The following is a 22,461-nucleotide window of genomic DNA, read 5'->3' as shown; positions in this document are numbered from 1 at the left end:
ACACTCAAAATAGTCTTCATCTCCCTCCTATTAAACAAGTTAACTCTGCCCACGGATTGGAATTTCGGCGGAAGTTCCGTCCAATGACGTCATGTCCGCGTCACGTGTAGCAGACGACATATAGCAGCCGCTGTTTTCTTTAGTAAAATTACGTGAGGTACGGGTTGACGCAATGGCGCACCGATTACAATGTCCGACCCGTAAGCATGATGTTGAGGGTTCGACTCCCCAATAAGCACTTTTTCTTTTCTCCCTTGTCTGTATGTATATACCTTAATATTATTTTTATTGTTATCTTATTAAGGACATCTTATCTCGGAGTTTATTCAGACAAGAAAAGCTCGCTTGTTTGGTTCAGACTAAAAGAGGACTATTTTTCTCCTCATTGATCCAGCATGTTTGCCATTGGGCACACCATTTCTTGTTTATGAAAATCAAACAAAAATATTATAAAAAAATAAATACATAAATTGTAACTAGAAAATAATTAAATAAAAATGGAAGAGTGGGCGGCGGTGCACTGTAGACAAAAGCAGCCCCGACACCGTGGGCCCCAGGAATGGGAGGTACGTGCATCCCTCTGCTCCTTCCAGAGTAGGTTTCAATACTCACAAACTAACCGGCAAGTGCCTCCTCCCGGGTTCCCTCACAATCACAGTCCCCGACACGGCTCCTACGTCCACAGAAGCCAACAGGGACAACCTTGTCAGTCCAGTGTCGGAAAGGGCCGAAAAACAAATTGACATAGTGACTCCCAAAATGAAATGTCAGGTTGTAGCAAACAGAGTAGCAAAGAGGCGATGGTCCATCCTGTGCTGCGGACGGTGTCTCGGCCGGTTCAGCGTGGTTGTACTCCAGGAGTCTTGACAATTATCAATTAACAATCATTTGCAGCCTATTTCAAATGAACACGGCTCGCAATACACGTGACTACTTTTGACGCGCTGCGTTTAATGATCTGTATTGCTATTCAACGCGTACTAGTGAGGTGCAAAATATTGATTTTATGCCAAAACAGCATTGCAAAAGTGTTTATTGGAGCCTTGCGCTGGATTTACGGTACAATTAATTTAAGGATGTGTCATCGTTGATTGCAAAGCTTGTTCACATATTTCCAGCTAGATATTAATTTCTACATTTGTACCGACTGAGTGAAGTCCCAGGCAACAGTAACCAGTAGTGTGAAAATGTTTTACCAATAATCGTTCCAGGAAATTCCACTAACTTCATTAATAGACGGTGAAAATGATCCTTTCAATTTTATCAAGAAAATAAACCATCATGCACACATCGTGTTAAAATCTACTTATTCTTTCGGTCGGCCAGATCTCTGTCGACATATCCTTGGTTTCAGTCCTGCTGCAACAGACCCCGCCCGCCACCCTTTCTATTGAATGACTATAAGGCATCGATGCTCAAAGTGCAGCAATACATTGTTTCGTTAATTTATTTTCACGATTCTTGAAAATACAAGAAGAAAAGCTTCTTTAGAATTCCATTGTGCATATTGCATACGCTTCCTTAAATGTTTTTGTCTTCATCTAAAAAAACAAACAAACAAAAACAATGTATTCATACATGCCAAAATTGCTTTGAATTGGGAATCTGCCCTGTTGTAGTCTACAGTGCATTGAATAATTATTCCAATGTCATTCAGCTTCAAGCAGAACTTAATACATTTAGATTCCGGTTAGCTCGCATAGTAGCAGGCAAGGGTTTGCTTCCTGAAACCATTGTTTTGGTTTAAATGAGATTATATTGAGCGCTATTTCTATTGTTCTGGTGTCCATGGCGGTGTACTGTACGATCTTGAATTATTGGCCAGCCCAAATATGACCCCACTGCTCCTTTATAGCTCCAAGGGCTTTTTGATACCCTCAAGTTGACTGTCGGACGGAAAAACCTGACAGAATTTACGTTGAGGCTCCGCCCACTCATATGCAATTCTCTCCCAAAACTTTGTGAACGGGTTGCAGACAGGGCATCAGGCCGGCCGTCTAAAGTTGTTCTGCGCCGTCAGAAGTTGCTCTGCTGCAGACAGCGGCAGCCACACCCGGCCGGGCACTGCTCCTGCTTCCGGAACCAGTCCATCATGTGACCCGTGTGGCCGCCGTGGCCACAGCCGAGGCAGAAGTGGGAAGAGCCCCGCACGGCCACATGACACACCACACACTGGAAGCTCAGGCGCTTGCAGGCCACGCACTGAGTACCGCGACTGGGACTGCCGCAGTGGCAGCATAGCACGCACAACTCTGGAAACACAAGGCGCCGCGACAAGGAAGTTTGCGTGTCTGTGAAATGGGGCAGGAAACCAAGCACAGGCAGCCACGTACCGACGCCTTGGTGCGGCTCGGGCGGACAGGAAGCGAACTTGAGCACGTCGGCGCGCTTGTCTCGCAGGTCCCACCGATAGAGAATTTCCGCATAGCATTTCTTAAAGTCGTCAAACTGCGGCGTGTTGGTTGGGTCCAAAAGTCTGCGGGCAAGCACGAGCCACATCATAAACACTATTTGGGGGGGGGGAGGGGTTAGGGCGCTTTTACCTTCGGTTCATGTCGTGCCGCTCACGCTCCCATTCCCTCGGGTCGACGTGTCCCCGGCTGCCGTGGCGGGCATCTTCGGGGGACTCGCTGCGGCCAAGAGCCTGTTCCGGCTGTTCCCGACACGCAAACGCCATAGTCGACTCGCTCAAGCCGGCCTGAACAAAAGTCACATGACGTCACCCGCTGCGCCGGCGTGACCTTCTTTGCGTTTTCAGCTGCTTACGTGACGGCCCTAGACCATGTGACATCAGACAGGTCTGCAAATGGAGTGGGCATGTCCGTACTTACAAAACGCACTTGGCGTGACTGCGGCGCAGCGTGCGTCACTTCCACGTTGGCGCCCGAGTCTGTAAAGACACTGCATAGCATGGCGAGCGTCTGCACGTCACTCATGTGACTGTAGTGCTCTACGCTGAGTAGGGAAGCGGAGGGAAGAGAAAGGTTAGGACGTCCTACGCGTTGACATACACGTCATTATATATTCCCATCTGATCGTGATAAGATAGCAGGTTGGTGCTGACCAGTGTCCGTCGGCGGCAACTCACAGCGTCTCCAACAGGCGGCGTCCAAATGGATGACTGGCCCAGGGTGCGTCTGCGTCAGGGTCCGAATCAGGACTCAGGCCTCGACCGGTCGCCGCCGAGGCCAGAGCCCACACCTGAAGGCGCGCGCAGATTTACATCCTACGCGTTGCCGTACACGTTTACTGACACGCGCGGCATCTTCCCCTCCCGTACCTTGGCCACGTCACGACGGCCGACGGCCAGTGCGGCGGCGGCGTTCTTCTGGCACGTGTCCTCCGTGTCACTCATGTTCAGGCTGTGGACAATAGCAAGTGTTGGGACTAATAATCGCGCCTCACATTTCAATAGCACTTTTCTGGACCCTCACAGACGGACAAGGTGTTCTTTCTGATACCCTCAGGTCGACTGTCGGCCGGAAAGACGTGACATCATTGGCATTGGCGCTCCACCCACTCACATGTAATTTTCTCCCAGAACTTTGTGAACGGGCAGCAGGCAGGAAATTTCCTGGATGATGACCTTCCCCGCCAACTTGATGGAGCGCCCGCCGCAGTCGGCGCCGTCCCTTTTGCTCTTGAAGCGCCGCGATTTCTGGAGGACGCATGCACGCACAAACGCTCACTTCAACACTCCAAACAGCCACCTGGGTGTGAACGCGTTGTGTCTCGCGTGTGGTGCATATCACCCGCTCTTTGTAGTAGAAGGAGGAGATGGAGACGGTGTCTTTGTCGGCCCGAGTGGGGCTGCCGCTGTAAAGTCGGAGCGTGTTCTGCGTCTCGGAGCGAATCTTCATGGGCGTCAAGACGCCGCTGTGGTAGGCCGACAGCGCCGACAGCGACCTGACAGGCGTGGGATGTGCGCCTGTTGCGCATTACGTATTCACGCCAGCGCCGTAACATGCAGCAAGGTCGCTACCTGGGCGTGGGCTCGGTGGGCGGGGCCACGCGGTGCATGCTGATTGGCCGGGTGAAGTAAACCAGACACCCGGTGCCGCAGAAGCGAGCGCCCGACGTGCGCGGGAAGGGAATGTTGGCGTCCTGCAAACAACACCCGCCGCACAAAAAGTGTGTGGGCAGATCGTGTTTTGCAAAGCAATTTCTTGACAGCCAGAGTCTCGTCGATGTCGCGGCCGAGCTGTGCCAAACGCCGCCGAGCTCACGCAAACGGGCCGCACGACCCTCAGTGGCGACTCTGGTCGTCTGCCCCGCCCTGCTTACCTGGTAGGACCCGTAGGTGTTGATGACTCGCGGAAAGGCCTGCAGCGTCGGAGCCACGGGATTGGACAGCACGAAAGGTCTTGAGGATGGGCTGTCCTCCTGTGAAGAAGACGCGCACGAAAAGGCACCTTTCTAATACGTCGATCCTTTCACTTTTTGGGTTGAGACCTTATTTTTGGAAGAAGAAGAAAAAATAGCCAAGGGTTTCGTATCTTAGCATCTTCTTACCACGACGGACTCCAGACAGGACACGAGCTTCCGGACGCAAGGTTCTAGACAGTTTTGATTCCTCTTCACCTTCTGCAGGGACACGTCACTCAAGACCTGAAAGATGAGAGGCATGTGAGCACGCGGCAGGGACGCAGCGCCTCGAGGAGTGCGTCCTACTTTGTGGATCTTTGTCTTCATGGCGGCAGAGATGCTCGTCGGAGAGAGGAACTGAAAGGTAGGGGCGCTGTTGTTGGGATATTGTCCCGGGAACTTCATGAGCAGGCGGACCTGATGAGCCCCGAAGTGAGCCGACACAACGCAGCTGCAGTTCACTGCGTCCATCTAAAAAAATCAATTAAATCCCAGTCAGTATAAACAAATAGGCGTCTGCGATCGCTGCCTTTGCATCTGCTCTCACCTCTACGTTGACATTCCTGATCTGCAGGTTGACCAGGGAGAATTCCTGTTGGAGCGTTTGAGCCAGGCCGGAAGACGCCGTCGAGTCCCGCCCGCCGTCTTGATCTGGGGATGAAGCGCAGGTGTGAGAAAATCCATCTTTCAGAGGTGGCCGACGTTCTCGTCGAGCAACAATGAGTAGCCGCAGCCCTGTCCCGACTGAGCTCCGGTTTGAGATGGAGTGTCGTTGTTGTTGTTGCCATCACTAACGACCGCTTTCAGTCTGCCAAAGAAAAGACATTCATTTTCTTGCCCATCTTGACATCGGACGTCACGGAGCAAGCCAGGAGGGGGGAGCGGCCAGGAGGGGGGAGCGGCCAGGAGGGGGGAGCGGCCAGGAGGGGGGAGCGGCCAGGAGGGGAGAGCGGCCAGGAGGGGGGAGCGGCCAGGAGGGGAGAGCGGCCAGGCCAGGAGGGGTCCTAAGCTGGGAGGCGGAGACAATGCATTAGAACGGCATCCAAATGACAAATTTTTGTATTAAACCGCTTTTCTACGGACATCCGTGGCGGTAGCCGTCCAGCGGTGAAAGAGACACCCCAAAGCGCAGAGACGGCAGCACAATCCCTGCTTTCAAACGATGCCGCAATGTCAGGGCAGCTCTAGCGTAAGCCCAGTGAAAGCCCAGGGCTTTTGTGTCTTCTTTCACCGACAAGCCAAACCGTCCCATTTAGCAAAGCCATGGCAGGACCCATGGGTCCGGCGGAAGACACTCAACCGCCTGAGAACAGGCAGATCAAAAGCTGCTATGGCCAGATGGGGCTACAAAACCGCCCCAACCCTCTGTGAATGCGGAGAAGAGGACCATACGATGCATCGCTGCCTTGTCTGCCCTCTACTACCCAAACCCTGCATCTTAAAAGATCTCGATGAATTCAATGACAAAGACTGTGTAAAGACATGTCATCAAGTCATCTGACTAGCACTTCAAAGACACGAAAAGAAGAAGATGGCAGGATGGCAATTAGCGAGGAGCGCTTCCTCCCGACACGAGCTGACGGGATGTACGTGCGTCACCTTGAGGATGAGGCCCGACGAGAATTCTGGCCCGCTGTCCATCAGAATCGGTGGACGTCAGCGTCTTCTCCGACTCCACCATGGCCGCCGCGCCATCCGCCACCTCGTCCGGCAGGTCGCTCAGGCACAGCTGCAGCGCAACGACCACAACGACGGCGGTGAGCAATGGCCGCAGGGGCTACATAGGCCGCTCGGTTGCGGGGTCGAGGTTGACCTTTTGGAGCTGCGGGTCAACCCTCCAGATCCTCAACGTCTGATCTCTGGACCACGTCACCAGCTGGAAGTCTTTGCAACCTGACAAACAAGCACAGCTGTCAACCAGTCAGCTTTCAAGTGAATCAGAAAAGAGTTAGGGTTAGACCCTGTGCCTGTCCAAACTTGCTGTTTGGAATTCTTGACTTAGGAAGCTGTCAAGAAGCAGTCCTTCCATCACAGAGTTCAGCTAATAATTCTGGAAGGCGTCAACGTGCACGTGTGGGTGATGGGCGTACGTGCGTGACCTTGACCTTCCTTTTGCGGCCTCCACTGGAACTCCAAGATGACGTCGTCATGTCCCACAAAGGCGTGGACAGGACTGTTCAGGTCCAGTGTGGACCACAGGAGGAGACTGTTCTCGCGCCGCAGCTGAGGAACCATAACTGTGACCAGCCCATTGGAGAAGGGCTGAAATATTCACGCACGCGCATGCACGCACACGCACGCACACACACACACACACGCGCGTTCAACAAACAGACTGAGACAGACAAACGTGAGCATTTGCAAAAAGGTGACAAGCACGGCGTCCTAACCGTGTATCGGGCCTTCCACACGGGAACCTGACATGACAAGATGTTCAAGTACTTCCTGGGCTGGCGGTAGTCCCAAAACTGCACAAACACACACATGCGCACGGACCAGGTGACGAACGGGAATGCGTCGTGCGCGCGTGTGCGTGCGTGCCTCTAACCCTGACAGAGTTGTCCTGACTACTGGTGGCCAGGATGAACTCGTGCTCCGGGTGCCAGTCCAGCCCGTGGATCTTAGACAGATGCGCCGCCACGTATTCGCACGCCGTGTTGGGTTTCTGTAAAGATGCGCGCGTGCCCACTTTAGCACAGAAGAGCCACTTGAGTTTGTCAGCGTGTTGGCCTGCACGCTGACGCCACCTTACCCGTCTGTCCCAGATGCGCACGTCCCCGTCATGACTGGACGCCAGCACGTCACGGCTCCTGCGGTTCCACTTGACCTGAGAAGCGCCGGCTGACCGCAACAAACACAGCTGAGTGAAAAAGGGCCTTCCGGACGTGCTTGCTCAATGGAGTGACAAAAGTGTTGCTGCCATTTGTTTGTTTGTTTGTTTGCACTCACCGACAGCAGACAGCGCCACAGCAGGTTTGCGTGTGTCTCTGTAAGGACAGAGGGACAAGGACAAGCAAGAACAAAAAACAAACCAAAAAACAGGCTGCGTGAGCTAATGCAAAGCAAGTTAACGTAACCTTCTCACCTGATGTCCCAGATGTACATATACGTGTCCACCGAGCTGCTAACCAGGAACTCTGCTTCGAAGCACGACCAGTCCAGATCGCTGAGCAGGCGCACCCGTCGCATCAAGTCACGTGTTGCGAAAGAGAAACAAATCATGAACTTTGTATCAGATGACGTCAAACACGCTCGCGTGATCCCGCCGGTCCTCCGCGCGCTCACGTGACCTCACGTGACATCACAACTTCCTCAAGCAACACGTGGCACCACACTGACATGATCTCACGTGTCATCACACGATGCAAATGATCCGCGCAGCCTACGAGGTCACGCACCTGATAACTCGCGTGTGGCCCGACAGCGACGTGTGGACACTTCCTACGCCGTCCTTCCACGAATACAACTCCACGCGTTGGTTGCTCTGGAAACAATGGACACAAAGAGGCACAGAGCAAGCGATAGCAAAGCGAGGTCTGGCTCGGCCGGCGTCGGTCGGGGGAAACGGACCGAGGCGGCAAAGACGTGCGCCTGAGAGCGGTGGGGGTTCCACTGGACGGTGCCCACGTCCCACTTGCTCTGGCGAGACATCTTCTTGGCCAGCTCCGACGGCGCCTCCAGGTTGACCACGTACAGGAAGCGGCGCCTGGCGGGAATGGCAGCCCATAAAGAAGGCCACGTTGTGGCAAGTGCCGCATCCCCAAACCCGGCCGATCCACGGCCACTCGAAACCTTGACCACCCTCCCCGGGAGTTCATCGGGCTGCTTGCGTTCTCGCCATTGTTAGGATTGCTGATTCTGCCCGTCTATGACTCTATCGTCAAAATGCAACTTGCACCCTAACGGCAAAACAAAAATGAGGCGGTAGCTGCTTCTTTTGATTTGGGAGGCAAATATGTCAATCGCAGTACAGCCATGTGGTTCTTTTTTGAGGAGTGGGTCTGCTACGTGTTTGAGAATTCAAACATATGAAGACACTTGTTTGTTCATTCAGTCACTACAAAAGAGACGTGTTGAACTATTTTGGCCTTCTTGAAAAGGGCCTTTTTGTCGTCACCATGCACCTGTACGCTTCTAAATCGTCCCTGATGTCGGTCGCCAATGTCGGTCTTATTTTTAAGACGGCAGGCAAGCAAGCGCCACGTTCGGCGAGGGACCTACCCAGAAAGCACGGCGTGCGAGCCCAGGCAGTCCACGGACATGGTGGTCGCCTGGCAACACAGCAAGACAAGACGTCAACGTGTTGACGGGAGGCCGTATTTCACACAAGTGTTGCGAAGCCTATCGAAGCCCGATGTAACACGCTGCCAATTTAAGAACTAGAATCGATTTATTGCCGTTGTCTAAGAAAGGTAGCTTTACAACCAACTTTTATTTTCTGGTGCGTCGATGCAACATAAAACAAATGGTACTAGTACTAACAATTAAAACGCAATGTGGAAAAGCATATACAACGTGGCGTCTAAAAACTACCGATGCATTTTGACCTCTAGAGTTATTCAAATGGTTAAAAAATGTTGGTCGGCACGTACGAAACCTGGTTCGAGTTAGAAAAGCACCACACGATCGCACCTGCGCGTCTCGAAACTCCAACACCACATTCTCGCTGCTCCAGCGCGCCGCCATCTTGTTGGACCCACCCGGACGTCAACAATTTGTCACGTGACAGAAATCCTCTCGTAATGCCACTCCCTGTCTGGGAGGCAGATGGAACTCGGGCTTTTCATACATATGGGTATCTGCTTTTCTACTGGCCCTTTTGTCTTGAATGGAAGAAAGATTTTCGAAGCATACCGTATAGCCAGGTGTCGGACGTCCTCAACTGCAGGCAGAGAGTCCATTCGTCACTGTGCGTACAGCAATGATCGAATGGAGGTCTGACTCTCGCCTCCCGCAAGAGCATTTTTATTAAGAGAAACAGGGTGGGGGTGAGAGTGGACTGGAAGAGAAAGCCCTTGAACTCTAGTCAAAGCATAGCAGGGGATGTTTTACGACATTGTGTAGGATGGGACAAGCTAGGTTATTTATTACTGGTTACACAGCAACATAAGCATGAAACTAATCTAGCTAGGTTATTTATTACTGGTTACATACATTCCAACATAATCATACGATCAAGATAGTTTGCAAAACCCTGACAGGGTCGGTGTCGAAAAGAACTCCGCAGTAAGCGTTGCTCTAGTTCAGGGGTGGGCAATTCCGATCCTCGAGGACCGGTGTCCTGCCTGTTTTATAGGGCTCCCTGCTGCAACACACCTGGTTCTAATGATCAGGATTGCTATCCAGCATCTGCAGACTTTGCTAATTATCTGACCATTTGAATCAGGTGTGTTGCAACAGGGTGACGTAGAAAACATGCAGGACAGGACACTGGCCCTCGAGGACCGGAATTGCCCACCCCTTTTCTAGTTGAATCTGAGACCGCAGGGAAGATAAAAGAATATAAATGGATTGAACGGAATTTACTGTCCTCCAATAAACAAAACCAAACTAAATGATGGTGTTGCTTCGCTACCCAGCGCTGCCGCATGTTTCAGAATATGATCATTTAAGAGTTGTTGCTTTTTGCTCAATCTAAACATGATTTAAGGCGCCGCGAGATTATCTTTAGTCACATGACAAGGGGCTCTTTTGGGAGCAGTCACACTGATGCCCGTGCGCGACTCTGCCAGGGGACGTGTTCGGAGAGGGTTCGCCGCGCTCCGGCATTTCCGAACGTAGCAGCACTGGCGCACCGCGTCTCCAGTCAGAGTGCCGAGTGCATGCACTAGCACGCCGTTTTTGGTGGTCTGGCTGAATTTCCATACGGGTAAATTGAGCAAAGCACTGAATTCCCGAGCGGTCTGGTTTTGACCTAGTGCGCGCAGAGTGAAGTTTCGAACGCGCCCAAATTGCATTCGCAAATTGAACGGAATCGTCACGTGGTAAGAACGTCTTTTCTAATTGGCCGAACCGCGACCGTCGCTGATCCAAGATGGCGCAGCCCGGAGTGGAGCATGTCGTCGCAGACGCGGGAGCTTTTTTGCACAAAGCTCCTCTCCAGGTGGCATTTTCTCCAGTTAACCTACAGAATACAAACTTTGCCGATGTCGATCTTATTTGAGGCAACCTCGACCGGACTAGATCTTATTTATCACCGCGGAGAAACGTGGGTCTCATGAACCAGATGACGCCACAGCTAGCGACGTATAGACTTCCCATTCCCAAAACATTTGGTCATAAATACATGATACGACATCGACTAGGCTACTTTGCACCTACAAGATTACACCACATTTGTCGTAAATACATGATACGACATCGACTAGGCTACTTTGCACCTACAAGATTACACCACATTTGTCGTAAATACATGATACGACATCCACTGGGCTACTTTGCACCTACAAGATTACAACTTCAATTTAGTTTCATCATCCTTAGGACGCTCACGAAAAGTGGTACTGAACCGTTTTTGATCATTGGAGACCGGTACTGGCACAGGTATCTCGTGCCCCACCACTGGATTACATGGCAACTCGTGGATGGCGTCGCAACCATTACATGGCACCACGACTACGTGGAGTAAAACAAAGATGAGATTAATGCGGCCATCGCTATATTGTGTAGCGTGACTAGGGGCGGGGGGCAAGAACTGGATCGAAATGAATTGTAACTTCATTTGTATCTTGAAAGGCGGCAAGGGGGCGCAAGGGTGATGAAGCTGACAGCGACAGACATTTGACGATGCGTTTCAGGACATTGGGAAGAACGTCTACACGCTGAGGGAGGTGGTGGACGAGATTCGGGACAAAGCTACCAGGAGGAGTCTGGCCTTCCTCCCGTACCAGCTCAACCTACGGCAGCCTGCGGCCCAACACATCCGATTGGGTAGTGGCGCTGGCGGGGCAAGGGGGGGCAAGGGGGGTCTGCGTGGAATGACGGCGCCTTTGCGGCTTCCTCAGTGACTGATTTCTCCAAGAAGACGGGAGATTACCCCAGCCTGTCACCCACCGACATCAAAGTTTTGGCTCTTACGTTGCAACTGGAGGAGGAACACGTCGGGACGGGACATCTGCGCAAAGAGCCCCGCCACCAGGTGTGATCCCCGAGCACGGCCTCAACCCCGCCCCCACTCTCCGACAGCCTTTCATTTGGCGTTTGCAGGTGGATGTGAGCGACACGCATCGCCACCCGGAGACGCCCGTCAATGTGGCGGGATTCTACTTCCCTTCCAAGGTCAGAGATCATCTTTGGCCTGCTCGGCGCTCGTTGAGCACAATTGCCAAATCTTTCCCGTTTTCTGTCCGGAAAAACGATGATGATGATGATATTCAGTACGTAGCAGCGCAACTATTGGCTTCGGTCAGTAGATAATTAAAATAACACGGTAACTATTCTTAACACCGCACGTAAAATCAGAGTTGGTAATAATAGTCAAGGTTCTGTTGATTTTCGCACCAGTTCAAATTTTCTCTTGAAGTACGTAACCCCGCTAAAAAGGGGGAATCGATTCAATATGAGTAATTAAGTTCCAGCTCAGGGCCCTAGTGGTAGAGTGTCCGCTCTGAGACTGGAAGGTTGTGGGTTCAAACCCCGGCCGAGTCATACCAAAGACTATAAAAATGGGACCCATTGCCTCCCTGCTTGGCACTCAGCATTAAGGGTTGGAATTGGGGGGTTAGATCACCAGATGATTCCCCAGCGCGGCACCGCTGCTGCTCACTGCTCCCCTCTCGACCCCAGGGGATGGATTAAGATCACACGGGGATGGGTTAAATGCAGAGGACAAATTTCACCACACCCGAAGTCATTTGAGCTACCTATGTTGCGTTGTTGACGGGGACAGGAAGTAGCCAAGCTGTGACGGCGTCGTCTTCTTCTTTTGTCAGGGTTCTGAATGCAAGCAGGAAGTGAGGAGCACGCCGGCGTCGCCTGAAACGGAAGCGGACAACTTCAACAGCTTCCTGTTCTGGAGGCAAACGCCGGCCCCCGTTGACAACCACCTGTTGGCTTTACTGGTCATTACAACACTCATTAGCTCAGCTCGTAGGGCTTAGCCGGAACGGCTCAACGATGCTTTTTTTGTCATAGGAGGAAGGTGCCGTGCAGGAAGTCACCGGGAGAGATGAAGAGGAGGAGGAATGGGAGGGCGATGATGACGAAAGCGGAGCCTGGATCACGCCCAGTAACATCGGGCGGATGAAAACAGACTCCTCTGATTGGACGGCAGATGCCCAGGTCAAAGTTGGATGTCTGACCACAGACTTTGCCATGCAGGTGAGGTAGAGGTGTTACTCTGGCGACCGCACACACCATCGTGCCACTCGAACCCATTCAGCGCACGATTCGTGTGGCCTTTCACCATCATTCGCCCTGTGGCGACTCATAGCTCATCACACCACTCGCCACATGACTCATCGGTTAATTCAACATGTAACTGATAGAGCTTGATGCGACTCTCACCTTGTGACTGAAAAGCTGCAACTCGTACGACTGGCGTCACACCACATTTCTCACTCAGCGTGCATCTCGCATAGCTCACGTGACTGTGTGTAACTCGTGCGGACAACTCACCATGTGACTGGTGTGGGCAGAACGTTCTGATCCAGATGGGGCTCCACGTGGTGTCGCTCCGCGGAATGTTAATCAAACAGGCTCGGAATTACATCCTCAGATGTCACGCTTGCTTCACGTGAGTATCGTACACGCGTATGCGCAGGCTGGCTTGCTTGACGGGAAGAGGTTCATGGTGTTGAAAGTATTTGTGCATGCATGCGTCTGCGTCAGGACCACCAGCAGCATGAGCAAACAGTTTTGTCCAAAATGTGGCAACCGAACGCTCAAGAAGGTCAGCGTCAGCGTGGACGAGGACGGACATGTGCACATGCACTTCTCCAGCAACCCCAAAGTGCTCAGTGCACGTGGCCTCAGGGTAAAACAAACGGACACACACAAAACATGCACAGGAGGACATGAAACAGTTCCACACACGACAAAGTATACGCCACCTGAGCTAACCAACGGCCTCGTTGTCGCTGTTTGCTTTCCGCGTTCGCAGTATAATTTGCCGCTCCCGCGGGGGGGCAAGCACAGCCAGAACCCGCTCGTGTGCGAGGACCAGCGCTTCCCTCAGCAACGTCTGTCCCGAAAAGCCCGCCAGAAGACGGATGCGTGGGACCCGGACTACGCGGCCGGCGGGGCGTCACCTTTCTGCCAGAACGACATCTACAGTCGTGCCGCCAACCTCAAGCTCAGAGACGCCGACTGCGGCGCCGGACGCCGCAGAGTCAACCCTAACGCCGCCCGCAGAAAGTGCAACAAATGAGCTGCCTCCTATGCCCCGTCCGGGTCGGTCCGATCGAAATTAATTCCACAGTAATTGGGGATTCACGCTTTGCAGTTGTTTAAAATCTCATTCAACCAGAAATTGTCTCCCTCTCGTTTGTTACAAAGTGTGGAACGTCACAGCAGAGGACGCCTTGTTGTTACACAGCTTGACGGAAGCTCACTGCCATGCTTGACTAGGCCCTCCCTCCAAAAAAGGCGTATCTTACAACCCTCCATGTAAATAAGTACATGCATATACGCACACAAGTACAACTAGTCCACTAGACCAGCTTGACGCGCATTGCAACTTTGTGACATGACTACTTAATACGCGTTTGTAGGAAAAATCTGACTCATTTATTTAATCTGGTCAAACTAAAAGTGAAGAAACAAAAGTGTTCAGGATCCGTTGAGGTGAGGACCTTGTTCCATGTCCTCGCTCTCTTCCGTCTGATCGGCCATCTGCGATGCGTGGCCTTCCTCGTCTTCCTCCTCCTCTTCCACGCCAGGACCATCTACAGGAGAAGAAACGATGTGAGCTGGCAGATGACGGGCGCTGATGACTGGAAGGCAAGGGAGGGCTGCGGACCTTGTGTGCGCTCCCGTCCCGGTATGTGTCCGGCCTGCAGCATTCCTTTCAAGCGCTCCACCTCAGCCAGTGACGACGCCTGGGCGATGGCGTTCTGGCAACACACACACGCACAATGCGCTCGGCAGCTCTTCCTCTTGGCGCAATCGGTAGCAACACACGTCGATGGGTAGCAAACATGTTGCTCATTGCTCTCCGAAATGAAAGCGGATGGAAAGAAAAATCAAACGGGCTGTTCGTCTCGCTGCTAAAAGACACGGATCCGGATCGGATTCAAGAGGGACACTTTTCCATCCAATTCGATGCAGCCACCGCATCCTTGGAATCAAAAGCGGGTTCCAGATTCAAAGCGCTTTTTGTCCGCTTTCATGGAAAAAATTGGAGATCTCATTTGAAAGTTTGCGGCGAGGACAACTTGAAGCTGCACAAGGTCTGGACACGCTTCGAGGACTCGCGTCGTTCCTACCTTGATGGCTTCGACGTCAGCGTGCGACGGGCCCGTCCTCGCCTTCTCCAGCTGCGCCGCCATTCCGGGCGTGAACCTGCAAGGGAAAGCCAAAAGTCAGACGGGGCGCTCTCCGGGCAGCTTCTCCCACATCCGATCCAATGTAGTATCTGTTCCCGAGTCGAATAGGAGATACGTCCGTCCAACACACCCGCCCGCCGGGGACCGACCCGCTTACGTTTTGCTCTGCTTGGCGATATCCTTCGCCAGCTGAGCGCCGCGTTTGCCTTTGAACATTTTCTCCGCCTCCTGGCGCTCCTGCGACCACAAGCAGACGTCGTTACAGTGGCGGCCGTGAGCGCTTCTCGCCCGGAACCATATCTCCACGGGCCAGGCCGGGACACGAGCGCTTCCCGCCTGAACCGATCTCCACGGCCCGAGACGCGAGCGCTTTCCGCCCAAACCCATCTCCACGGGCCGGGACGTGCGGACAAAACAGCCGCCGGCCTGACACCCCCCACCTTGAGTTTGACCTTCTGGAAGTCCAGCACGCGAAGCTGCGGGATTTTGTGGACCACGTAGAGCCTGTAGTGCTTCTTGTTGGTCACAGGATTCCTCAGCAGGCTGGCCGGACGACAGCGAGAACAAGGTGAGGAGGTGGTCCGGCCGTGCGGCTCCCACCGACCTCGCACTTCTCACCTGAGCAGAGTCAACGTCTTCACCGACGCCAGCGGCTCCAAGTCGCCCTAAAACAACAGCCATTGGGCAATGGTCATTCCGCCTGCCACCAAACTCAACAGCATCAATCTGGCCACTCCAAAGCTCTGTATTCACAACAGCCACTGAAGTGCCACAACAATGTTGACTAGGTTTGCCAGTCATGATTATTTCTATCTTTTTTGATTGATTTATTCATCTTTTGAATTTATCCAAGTATGGTTTTAACGTGAATTGGATTTTTTTTAGACATTCAATGTTATTTCAGATTGACACGAATCGATCACGGCGGAGTTACCAATATGGTCCGTGACTCCCATAAAAAGAAAAAGGGAAAAATGTTGATTTCCAAAGTGAAAGCAGGCGATTGCAAATGTCTTACTTTGAGCTGGCGCGGACACGCGGCATAACCAGTCTGCTTTCACCATATTTTCTGTTGTGAATGTTTTGAAGCCCTGGTCAGGTTGTGACTCACCAGTTCCTGGATCTTGTTGTTGGTCAGGATGAGTTCTCGCAGAGATGGAAGACTCTGCTCCAGGTTCTCTCCGATACGACTGCATAACAACGTCACAACCCTTGCCGAGTCAACGGCGGCGACCGGAAGAATCAAAGATGCGCTCTGTTTGCACAGCTCACCAGATCCTGTTGTTGTTCATCAGCAAGGTCTTGAGTCGCTTGAGGAGCGGGAAGCCGTCCAGTTTGCGGATTTCGTTATCCGAGAAGTCCACCGTGTCGAACTGGTCCAGAGTGGCTCCCAGATTCTCCAGAACTGGAATTTTATAACCTGGCAAAGCGTGTCCAAAACAAATGGTGCTACTTGAAAACCTTTGAGCGAAGGCCCCAGTGCTTAAAGACCTTTGCTGAGGTCGCCTCTTGTCTAATTGGACAGCAGCCAGATGGACCGGCTCATTGACTAATTAGAGAGCCAGGTTAGCATGATGTCCTCGCATAGGGAGGCAAACTTCACATTATTGTCGAGACAAAAATGACCCGAGCTCAAGACGCTAAACTACGCAGGGAGCCACTCCTGCCCTCTAAATGAGGCCTCGTTTGGTTTCTACGAAGCTCATCGTTTGGTTTTTGCAAAAACAACTGTTTGAGTGTAACCCTCGGACAGTGTGGCGCACAACATCGGCCGTCGCTTTTTGAGCACGGCTGCGGACGCAGATGCACTTTCCAGCTAATGTTAAGATGAAGCGGCTGCTTCAAGCAGTTCGTCCAGAGGTTGAGCCAACCCACAATCTTGGGAACGTATTTTTAGAAGATATCTCAGTCAGCAGAGGTTTTACAGTGACGGCGAGGGAGCTGAACCATACGGCATGATACGGCAGTATGTTGGATGGGAGTCCCTTCGGTCGCGGCCAGGCAGACAAGGAGTCAGCTAACATGCTAACGAGCGGCGTCGTGCGTGCGTTTTCTTACCCCTCAGGTCCAGCTCTCTGTCCCTCACCGGGTTCGTGTACTGAGCTGCCTGCTCAATTAACTCCGCAGAAAGCTTCACCATTTTCGGGCCAAATCAAGAACAGCGACACAGATGCTGTCTTTAACGGAGCATGCAGAAATGACACACGCTGCAGTAACCCGGAAATTAAAGTACTTCCCGCTCGACCCCCTTCGTTTACTTCCGGTAACGAAGAGAAATTGTCAATACTCAAGATGTGATTTGAACAACATTGTTATAGCAGGAAAAGCGTTCAAGCAAATAGTTTCATTTCAAATGAGGGCACTCGTCCTGTCCAATTAAATTCTAAATTCATTTTAAAAACATTTTGGGGGCAGTAATTCCTACCAGTAAAGAGTTTAGGATAGGCAGAACATTCTTTCCAGTAATAATAGCTTTTGTTACTTAGGGCAGGACAACCGTTTATGTCTTCCATGTGTTGCTGCACAAAGCAACAACAACAAAGCTGATGTTGTATCATGCACAAGCTGCTAGCTCATGCACACACAACAGACTGCTAGGTCATGCACATGGCGCATGCTATCCCCAGCTTTAATGCGGCTAGGCTAAAACATGTAGAAAAACACAAGTCATGGTTTGGTGGCAGTTTCTCACAAACGCGAGTTGTGTTGTCATGGTGACGACCAGTGAGGTGACTATTCTGGGGTGTTCAGAGGGACACAACCCCTTGTCGTTGTTAACAAAAGAAACTAATCCACTTCCACTGGGGTTTTATTGTGAAGAAATGTACAGGTTCTCAATCACACATGTCGTCATGGTGACCATTACAGCAATTCAATTCAACACTTTATTCATCCCCAAGGGGCAATTGAAAGGTGCATAAAAGTAGCTCAAAATGCAGCACAAGCAAGTGAATTAAACATATGCTTGTTGTCTTCAACATCAGCCAAGAAATTTCCGTGGCATTCCAGAACTGCTTTTCCATTCACACGAACACAAACACGCACAAATGCACACGTGTACAAACGCGCGCGCGCACGCACGCACGCACGCACACACCAAGTCTTTCATAGGAGCGGTGTTTAAATAAAGGTAGAAAAATATCTGTAAGGTATTTACATTGTACCAGCTCACCGGACAGCAAGCCACGAATCGCACTTTCCGCACGCAACTGGGCGGGAAGACGACAGGCGACCGGCCCCCTCGGGCCAAACCTCCGAAAGGCGAGGCGAGTCACAGCAGAGGTCTTTACCTCTTTTCCCGACTCATCCCCGGCGGCAACATTAAAACTTGTGTTTGAGATAGTCCTTCATGACCTTGGCGATGGGAAGCTCCTCCAGGAGGCATAGCCTCTGCAGGCCGACACACCGGCGGATCTTGATGCGACACACGTCCTGAAGGCTCCGAGGACGTTCTGAGCACAAACACAACGCCAGCAGTTTGGCACGGCCCCACCTGTTCGCCGACAGCAACAGAGCGCAGCACCAGCGAGCGACTTTCGCCCCATGGTAAATAGCGTCTGGCAAGCAGAACGAGGAAAATCTGACCCCTCGGCATCGAGGGACGACGACGCGCTTGTCTGCAAAACGGTCCGCTGGCCGGGAACTCTAATCAATTTCACCCTTTGAAAGCATGTCTGAGAATGGAATCTTTTCCACCCGATAGCGATGGGAGGAAAATGGCACAACATCCTCCGGTTTCCAATTTACTTTGGCTTTGTTGGAATTGAATGCATGGACAATATATATACCCCATACGGTGTGTTTTTCGAAAGACGAGCGACGTGGTCACAAAAAAACTTGCTTTGGAACATACTTTGGGGGGGGGAAAAAGCACACGAGGTAAGACGTGTTGTTTGATTTATGCTTGTTTCCTCGCCACGGCCCGAAGGAAAGGGAGATTGGGGAGACGCCGCTTTGTACTCACTTGTGACGTCCTGCAGGAAGTCCAGACACGGCCTGTTGTGTCTGGACATGCTGACGGAGACGGCGGCGGGCGTCTGGCCCTCGTAGTTCCTGGCGTTGGTGTCGGCGCCGTAAGCGTAGAGCATGCGTGCGCACAGCACGTCGTCGCGTAGCGCCGATAGATGCAGCGGCGTCTGGCCGTCCTCCAGCCGGCCCAGGTTGGTGTCGGCGCCGCGCTGGAGGAACATGCGGCAGTACGAATGGTTGGCCTTACTCACGGCGTACCGCAACAGGAAGCCGTTCTGAATGTCAATGTTGGCGCCGTGGTCCAGCAGGATGCGCACGCAGCTGGAGCGCTCGCGGATGATGGCCAGCTGCAGCGGCGTGGTGCCCTTGTCGCTCAGCGGGTCCACTCGGGCGCAGAACTCCAGCAGGAGGCGCACAAAGGAGTCACGGCCATAGTGGGCCGCCACATGCAGCGGCGTCCAGCCGTCGTAGCTCTTGGCGTCGATGATGTCGCCGCAAAAGTCTGACTCCAGCATGAGGCGGGCGATGCGAGCGCGCCCGTGCATGGCGGCGTAGTGCAGCGCCGTGAAGCCCCCGATTAAGTCCTTCACCGTCGGGTCCGCTGAGGGCCGAGAGGCAGACGACTATCAAACCAAAACAAAACTCTCGGCGGAAAAATCGCTCGCAACCCATGGATGCTCAGCTTGCCGCAAAGCTCTCCGTGGATATTACGATGGGATGGAATGGAATGGATGGATGGAATGGATGGATGGGATGGATGGGATGGATGGGATGGATGGGATGGAATGGATGGAATGGATGGTGAACAGAATGATGATGGCCCCACCCACCGGTATTTTACATAGCGACTTTGCTCCTTGCGGGTGATCTCTTTGGAGCCGTCAGTTCCCGTGAAGGCAAGAGCGAGGTTGAGACGAGCAAGGTAAAGACGACGCAAAAAAGAAAAGCGGAGCCTTAGGAGCGCGGGCAGCAGCAAAACAATTACAAGCGATGTATGAAAATTCCGCTTCTTCTCTCATGTTTGCGTATGTTGGTGACCGGTGAAAGGAAATAAACAGACCCTAACCCTAACCCTAATCCTTTTCACACGTCATAAGTTGCCGTGTCAATTTTGGTGCCAACTGATAGCTGTTTTTGAAGCCATAGTCTCAACAATGATTTCCAACGGGATGGCTTCCTTCCGTGACCTTACCGAGCAAGACACGGAAGGGAGGGCTGCGTGCCTCTATTCCTCATTCAAAGTGCGCATCCGTTGCTCTCCAAAATGAATGGATAAAGCCAAAAATGCTAACTTTTTTTCATTTTCCTGCTAAAACAAACAAACAAAAAAAGACATAATTTGCGCTGGCTCATGAAAAATGAACCATCTAGGCATTACCGTCCCTTTGATATGAAGAGTAATTCATCATTGAGCAGAGCGGAACGTCGCTTAGGACGGTGCTACGTGGCCGCCGCCGACGTCGGGGCTGAGAGTGGGTTCATTCGCAAGTATTTCATCCGCATCGTCTCACGGCCTGGTCGTGATTTGACGAAGGCACTCGGAATCGGCGCCAGCGCCCCGGTAAACTCGCACACGAACGGCCGGACGTTTGGCTGACCTCCGTGCTCCAGGAAGACGCGCACGCATCGCTCCTTGCTCTTGGCGGCCGAGAAGTGCAGCAGCGTCCATCCGTTGGCGTCGCGGATCTTGGGTGAGTATCCGCGCTCCAGCATGCGGCGCACTGTGTATACGTCACCCGCCGCCACCGCCGCCTGGATCTGCAGCTCCTCGTGGAGCTCAGGGTTCCTACAGTTCAGCATCCTGTCGTCACATTTGGGAACGGGAATGTTCATCTTTAACCTAAGCTTTAGCGGGGAAAGATAAGATGAAATATTCTGTGCGTCTGGGGACCGCCGCTACAAATGTCAACACTTTGTTTGGGGATTGGACACAAGAAATGGCAGCCAGATTAAGTCAATTTCCTGATGTGGTTTTCTTCTACCTTTTCACCAGCTGAAGAGACAAACTTCTCTTCTTCATAGCGGACGCTTGCCAGCTTTGACTTGAATTTCCTGCAACACAACAAGTTCTCGAGTGAGTGAGTGAGTGAGTGAGTGAGTGAGTGAGTGAGTGAGTGAGTGAGTGAGTGAGTACAGAAATCCTTCTCTTGAGATTTTGATGCAGCGATTTGCTCAAAGTGACCGGAGTAGTTCGTCCACCTGAAAATCTCGTTCCGGTCCCCCGGAATGCGAAACTAAGTCGTTCCTCCCCAATCACTCCATAAAAAGACTTCGGCAACAGCCGCATGCGAGTGTAAACAAAGAAAATGTCAAGTGACCCAACTTGACAGTTTCGGCCGACAGTTATATGAACGTGACACTTTGGTTGACTCCGAATGTGGTGGTTTTCGCTAGCACTGTTAGCCGCGCGCGCAGGCTAACAAAGTGTAGGCGCGCGCGCGCGCACGCGCGGGCGGGCGGGCACTGTCGAAGCCAGCAAGCAAGAGTGTGAAGACGTTTCGTGTGGCCGAATTTGACGTTTGGTGTCGACGTATGAATGAACATGAACTCACTCCACGCTCAAATGTTGTGCCGCCAAGCTAGCACTAGTTAGCCGTGGAGGCTAACCCAAACAAAGTGTTGCGATTAGTGTATTTGGAACTGGGCATGGGACTCAAGTGTGGTGCGGCGTGCCGACGAGGGGCACGTGTGCTAAAGTCTTGCGTTTGTGCAGCGCGACAAGCCGGCGGCGGCGGCGGCGGCGGCGGCGGCGGCGGCAGCGGCGGCGGCAGCGGCAGCGGCAGCGGCAGCGGCAGCGGCAGCGGCAGCGGCAGCGGCAGCAGCAGCAGCAGCAGCAGCAGCAGCAGCAGCAGCAGCAGCAGCAGCCAAGCAAAAACAAAAGAGCCAACTTGTTGTCAGTGCTGCATCTTGGTCCGTCGTCGCCGCGGCTCCAAAGATCTTGCAACGGCCTTCTGCACACGCATCGAATTCGAGTGCATCTTCGGGGCTTTTAGGCGTCAAAACTGTTAGCTTTAATCAAAAGTCTGCCTGAGCTCGGAAGCGTCATCGTCGTCACTTCCGTCATCATGACTTCACAATAACGCCGACGCCCCCGCCCGAGTACGGAGGACTAAAAGTGCCAAAACTCTTCATAACTTGTGAAATGGAGTCTACCATTATCCGAAACGCATTCGTTGCCGAAATTAAAATTGGAATTCAAAACTTAAGCCACCAGAACTCTGTAAAATAGTATCTGCTATTCGAAGCCACCTTCTATCCTCTTCGCTCACCCTCAATTGTTACTCGCACGGGATGCTCTCTTGGGGACATGCCGCCATCTTCTGTGCAGAAACAGTCAATGCAGCCTATTCAGCTTGGCCTGCTTGGCTGTCGTCCTACTAAACACAAGCCAGAAAGGCTGGGTCGGTGCTTTTCTCTCAGTTGTCCTAAAAATGGAGAAATGGGAGCGGTTTTCGTCGGCCCTTGACTCGCCGGTTTCGTGACGATCACACGGAAAGACTTAATTACGCCTCCGACAGGACCCGCCCCCTCATTTGAATAACTTTTTTTCTGCACTACCAAGATTGAAAGTAAACTCAATAAAGGGGAAAATAAAAAAACGTTATATAAACAATTAAAATATTTCACAAAAGGGTATAAATAA

General features: G+C 52.3%; 4 protein-coding genes across 18 annotated transcripts; 1 reads left to right on the top strand and 3 right to left on the bottom strand.

Moving 5' to 3' along the window:
• Positions 1-1,431: 1,431 nt before the first annotated feature.
• Positions 1,432-9,343, bottom strand: wdr59 (WD repeat domain 59). 8 transcript variants are annotated; one of them, XM_061275738.1, is made up of 25 exons: positions 9,220-9,343; positions 8,998-9,117; positions 8,587-8,636; positions 7,764-8,071; positions 7,451-7,531; positions 7,315-7,352; positions 7,118-7,206; positions 6,914-7,030; positions 6,756-6,833; positions 6,456-6,627; positions 6,179-6,258; positions 5,965-6,094; positions 4,913-5,016; positions 4,672-4,836; positions 4,513-4,608; positions 4,285-4,383; positions 3,983-4,104; positions 3,753-3,906; positions 3,525-3,658; positions 3,281-3,362; positions 3,089-3,201; positions 2,832-2,955; positions 2,544-2,698; positions 2,334-2,476; positions 1,432-2,252 (listed from the first exon to the last, which is right to left on the bottom strand). In XM_061275738.1, the coding sequence occupies exons 1-25, from the start codon at positions 9,326-9,328 to the stop codon at positions 2,017-2,019; spliced, it is 3,099 nt and encodes a 1,032-aa protein (XP_061131722.1). In that variant the 5' UTR covers positions 9,329-9,343; the 3' UTR covers positions 1,432-2,016. The 8 variants fall into 8 exon arrangements, 7 of the variants coding, with proteins under 7 accessions (XP_061131722.1, XP_061131723.1, XP_061131724.1 ...); XM_061275739.1 differs by having other exon boundaries at positions 6,465-6,627; XM_061275740.1 differs by lacking the exon at positions 9,220-9,343 and having other exon boundaries at positions 7,764-7,849; positions 7,936-8,071; positions 8,998-9,108.
• A 991-nt stretch (positions 9,344-10,334) lies between these two features.
• On the top strand, positions 10,335-13,834 carry nob1 (NIN1 (RPN12) binding protein 1 homolog). Its single transcript, XM_061275754.1, has 9 exons — positions 10,335-10,468; positions 11,163-11,295; positions 11,370-11,503; positions 11,572-11,643; positions 12,297-12,425; positions 12,499-12,684; positions 13,002-13,099; positions 13,195-13,339; positions 13,466-13,834. Exons 1-9 carry the CDS (start codon positions 10,400-10,402, stop codon positions 13,730-13,732), a joined length of 1,233 nt encoding a protein of 410 aa, XP_061131738.1. The 5' UTR covers positions 10,335-10,399; the 3' UTR covers positions 13,733-13,834.
• Positions 13,835-14,068: 234 nt separating this feature from the next.
• On the bottom strand, positions 14,069-17,090 carry snrpa1 (small nuclear ribonucleoprotein polypeptide A'). The gene is made up of 9 exons (XM_061275755.1): positions 16,908-17,090; positions 16,122-16,269; positions 15,961-16,039; positions 15,468-15,514; positions 15,290-15,392; positions 15,007-15,086; positions 14,790-14,865; positions 14,324-14,417; positions 14,069-14,249 (listed from the first exon to the last, which is right to left on the bottom strand). Exons 1-9 carry the CDS (start codon positions 16,987-16,989, stop codon positions 14,134-14,136), a joined length of 825 nt encoding a protein of 274 aa, XP_061131739.1. The 5' UTR covers positions 16,990-17,090; the 3' UTR covers positions 14,069-14,133.
• A 550-nt stretch (positions 17,091-17,640) lies between these two features.
• On the bottom strand, positions 17,641-22,296 carry asb7 (ankyrin repeat and SOCS box containing 7). Of its 8 annotated transcripts, none has more exons than XM_061275751.1 (5): positions 22,088-22,296; positions 20,801-20,870; positions 20,417-20,604; positions 18,814-19,419; positions 17,641-18,301 (listed from the first exon to the last, which is right to left on the bottom strand). In XM_061275751.1, exons 1-5 carry the CDS (start codon positions 22,125-22,127, stop codon positions 18,171-18,173), a joined length of 1,035 nt encoding a protein of 344 aa, XP_061131735.1. In that variant the 5' UTR covers positions 22,128-22,296; the 3' UTR covers positions 17,641-18,170. The 8 variants fall into 8 exon arrangements, with proteins under 8 accessions (XP_061131735.1, XP_061131734.1, XP_061131737.1 ...); XM_061275750.1 differs by having other exon boundaries at positions 20,417-20,619; positions 22,088-22,293; XM_061275753.1 differs by lacking the exon at positions 22,088-22,296 and adding an exon at positions 21,707-22,062.
• Between the last annotated feature and the right edge of the window lie 165 nt (positions 22,297-22,461).

Source organism: Syngnathus typhle, linkage group LG4 (assembly GCF_033458585.1).
Source record: "Syngnathus typhle isolate RoL2023-S1 ecotype Sweden linkage group LG4, RoL_Styp_1.0, whole genome shotgun sequence".
In the NCBI taxonomy this organism is placed as follows: Eukaryota; Metazoa; Chordata; class Actinopteri; order Syngnathiformes; family Syngnathidae; genus Syngnathus; species Syngnathus typhle.
This window is presented reverse-complemented; position numbering and strand designations above follow the sequence as displayed.